The sequence below is a fragment of the Crocodylus porosus genome, unplaced genomic scaffold (genome assembly GCF_001723895.1).
Source record: "Crocodylus porosus isolate Cpor-Errol unplaced genomic scaffold, CroPor_comp1, whole genome shotgun sequence".
NCBI lineage: Eukaryota > Metazoa > Chordata > Crocodylia > Crocodylidae > Crocodylus > Crocodylus porosus.
In genome coordinates, this window is record NW_017728886.1 from 210,895,258 (window position 1) to 210,898,917 (window position 3,660).

Consider the following 3,660-nt stretch of genomic DNA (forward strand, 5'->3'; position numbering starts at 1 on the left):
GCTGCATCCAGGGCATCACCACCCCTTCTGCAGACCCCACAGGCCCTGAGGAACAGGGAGGGGGGCCCACATAAGCTGCTCTGCCCTGGGCTGTGAGGGCTCGGCAATGCAGGCTGCTTTGTCCCGGGCCATGGGGGCTTGGCGAAACTGGAAGTGCCATGGTGGGCACTTCCACTTTTGCTTTTCCCTTACAAGTCGACACGCAGGTTAATAGAGAATGCCGGCTCATAAAGTGCTGCATAGCCTAGCTTTTACTGTAGTTGGAAAAATTATTTGCAAGCTTTTGGGTACAAACACCCTTCATCAGACTGAGGAAGTACCTGTAGTTGGTCTGTGCTCTTCCTGGATGGAATAGAGTAGGCATGAGAGAAAGCCAGTCAGTGAAAATGCAAATTGAGACAGTCAATGGGTGCGAGATGGGGTGGGGGTAGGGATGGAGAAAGGAGAATGTAGATTTGATGATAATATAATTGGGAAATAGTAGAGAGGTTATCTGGGGTGTCAGGTGTTAGGCAGGTTATAATGTGTCATAAATCCAATGTCTATATTTAGTCCACGATTTTTTGTATCCAGTAGGTTGATGAAATGAAGTTTGTAGACTCATCTGTGAAAGGTGTTTTGTAGATTGCCTTTGAGAATTAGAACTGAGAAATTGGAGAGTTCTAATTCTCAAAGGGAATTTACAAAACACCTCTCTCTCTCTCACACACACACACACACACACACACACACACACACACACACACACACACACACACACACAGAGTTTGCTATCCTGATGCTATGAAAACTATGGACTGGGTAAAGGGAAGCTACTGTCTGAATATGGTTCTATTCAGGGTATGTCAGATTCTGGCTTCTAGCAGTTTTTTGACTTTCAGAATACTGCTTTTTAACTATACGTAACAATGATGACGTAGAGACAAATAAAACTGATAGGTCCCTATCCCAAGGAGTTTGACTAAAGTAAATATGATAGATTAGGGAATGTCATTACAAAGAACTAAAAGAGGACCAATACAGAAGAAATACTTTACTTTGAAGATTTTATTAACAAATGTGCTTTATTTAACAATTTCTGGCATCAATTGAAACTCAAAACAAAAATACTAAAATAAAAAATATTTTTCCAAATATAACATAGTACAAAAGCATAGTCTGGAAATATCAAAAAATCCATTATACATTATGCACGTTGTACTTTCAGCATTGTTTTTTCAACTCTGATACTTATTCAATAGAAAACTTTCAGCTGTAAAAGTTCCATATTTTTGTCTCCCAATCAGTTAAGAATCAATTATCACTCATATAAAACACACAAAAAACTTGATTTTCAAGAATAGCTATGTAGCCACAGAACCCGCATTACTTAAGAACCCTTAAATAAAAGCTGCAGTTACCACTGAAGTGATAGTTTAAGGACCAGATCTTCAGTTGATCAAGACTGGTGCTTTCTCAGTCATACCTCATTAAAATTCTTACAAATCTTTCAAATGGTATATTTAAAAATGGTAATATGCTGATCTTTATTCCACTTGTGTTTATGTATTTTAAAATAGCTGTCTCTGAATAATTAAAAGAAAAGCACACCTCAAATTCTGGCACCATATAAAAAGGTTTCCAAAGTGTATATACATATATGCAAAAAAAATTAGATCAATAGCCACCTGCAGTCCGTCCAGCAGCAACCATTTACCATTCATAAGTCTTTATTATTAGGAACATGTGACACTACACAGAAAGGCAACAATGGGTCAGGAGACCATATGTGAGTGAACATATGAACCATGTCCCTGGATCCACAAATACCCATCTGAAATGTCCCTCCATGGCTCTTGCTGGCGTTATTATTTATGAAGGAAACCATAAGAATAGAGGCAGATAAATTATGCCCCACAGTCTTGGCCATGCATGTTCTTGCAAGTGGAGCCTGCCAAAATTTTGGTCCCAAAACAGAAAGCAGGATCTGATCCTGTTGCTACTAAATTCACTGGCACAGAATCAAGGCTTGAATATATATCATAAATAAGAACAGAGTATTTTGCTGTGAACAAGTTATTTAGGTGACACACAAACTTACTGAGACTTTTGTAGAGTAGAACCCATCCAACACAGAATAAGTACCACATTCTCTAATAGTAGCTACAAATTTAAAGTGATACCTAGTTTAGAACTGCAGTGATTCAGCAGTGTCTATTTAAAACACACTTGAAGTAAAACGACATATTCCAGACCCTAGCTGTAATACTCAGTGACATTTCTTCAGCAGATGCATTGTGATATTTTTAACTGCTAGCATGGTTTCTGTACAAGTTGGTTTGATAAGAGCCTCAGGAAGTAAAAATCCAAAATGACCAGTATCACGCAGCTCAAATGCAAATGCATAGGGAATGCCATTTTTGTAGGCCCAGTCCATAGAACTACCAGAGCTCACATCTGGGGACGATAAGATAAAATAGGGTTAACATAACTTATGTTTGTCCTGCTGAACTAAGTATACAGTTACCATGACATTGTAGTTAAGAAGCTTAGTGAATGCTTAACACCTAGAGCCTGACTCTTGTGTGTACTGAATGTCCTCTAGTCCCATAGAAATCCATGGGCATTCAGTGCCTCCTGGAAGTTGCTTAGTATTATTAGTCTTATTTAAGAAAAAATAATGTTCTAATTTTCCTTATTTATTTTCAAGAGTCTGTCACGTAAGGGAACATTTCCACCCCAGTGTCTGTTCTGCATCATTACTATTTGCTGAATACCTATAGTGTATTTCCTTTCACATAAGATTTAAAGGAAGATATGTTCCCAGACACCAAGTGATTCTCTACTGGTGTAATGCAGAACCCAGGGGTTTCATGAGATCCTTTTAAGGATACCATAGTGTCTGGTCCCTTTGCATGGTGGTAAGCATTCTCCTCCTCCAATCCAGAGGCCTGCATCCACCATGGCATCCTGCAGACAACTGGTGCCATCAGCTACTGTGGGGACTTCTACAGTTGCCTTCCCTTGCCCTCGGGCATGAATGGCGTGTGCCCCTGGTGGCTGGGGGGGGCATGGTGGTGGCGGGAGCATGGCAGTGGGGAGTGGGGAGCTCCCGCAGATGCTGCCGGTGCTGTCAGTGGGGTGGGGGGTGAGTGGTGAGCGCCGACCAAGGGTCAGCAACCATCCACAGGTGCCACCGGCAGCATTGGTGGTGGCCAGCGGTGATTGTGGAATGCCTGCAGATGCTGCCAGTGGTGTAGCGGGTCCACTGCCACACTTAGGGGGTGCATATGCACCCCCTATGCATGGCCCCTGCCCCTGGGAGCCCCTGTGCTGGCTGACCTCACACTCTGAATAGCATGCTGTGCTGTGGGCAGATGAGCAGATGTGAGGCTGTTGAGTTTCACTTGTCAGACTGGCTCATTTCCTGCCATGCCCCACTCTTCCCACATTCCCAGGGCTAGGGGGATAAGCTGCAACAGCCCACAGCTAGGGTCATTGGTGTCCAACAGTCTGAAGGAGCAGCTTAAGTGGTTGGGTTGCATTTGTCCAAACAGCATACACAGTGGAAGGATGGGGCTAATGGAGCTTAGCCCCCACCCCCCAATGCAGGGCAGTACTAGGGCCACAAGGCAGCCTGGCTGAGGGCTTCTGGTGCATCGGGGTGGGGAGGGAGTGGGG

The 3,660-nt window shown here is 43.1% G+C and overlaps 1 protein-coding gene across 1 annotated transcript in view; it reads right to left on the reverse strand.

The window, feature by feature from the left end:
* Nucleotides 1-1,045: 1,045 nt before the first annotated feature.
* CPA6 (carboxypeptidase A6) overlaps nucleotides 1,046-3,660 on the reverse strand; it is a 141,664-nt gene continuing 139,049 nt past the window's right edge. The window contains exon 11 of the mRNA XM_019548922.1: nucleotides 1,046-2,436. Coding sequence (XP_019404467.1) covers nucleotides 2,249-2,436 — 188 coding nt within the window. The 3' untranslated portion in view covers nucleotides 1,046-2,248. The remainder of the gene's footprint in view (nucleotides 2,437-3,660) is intronic.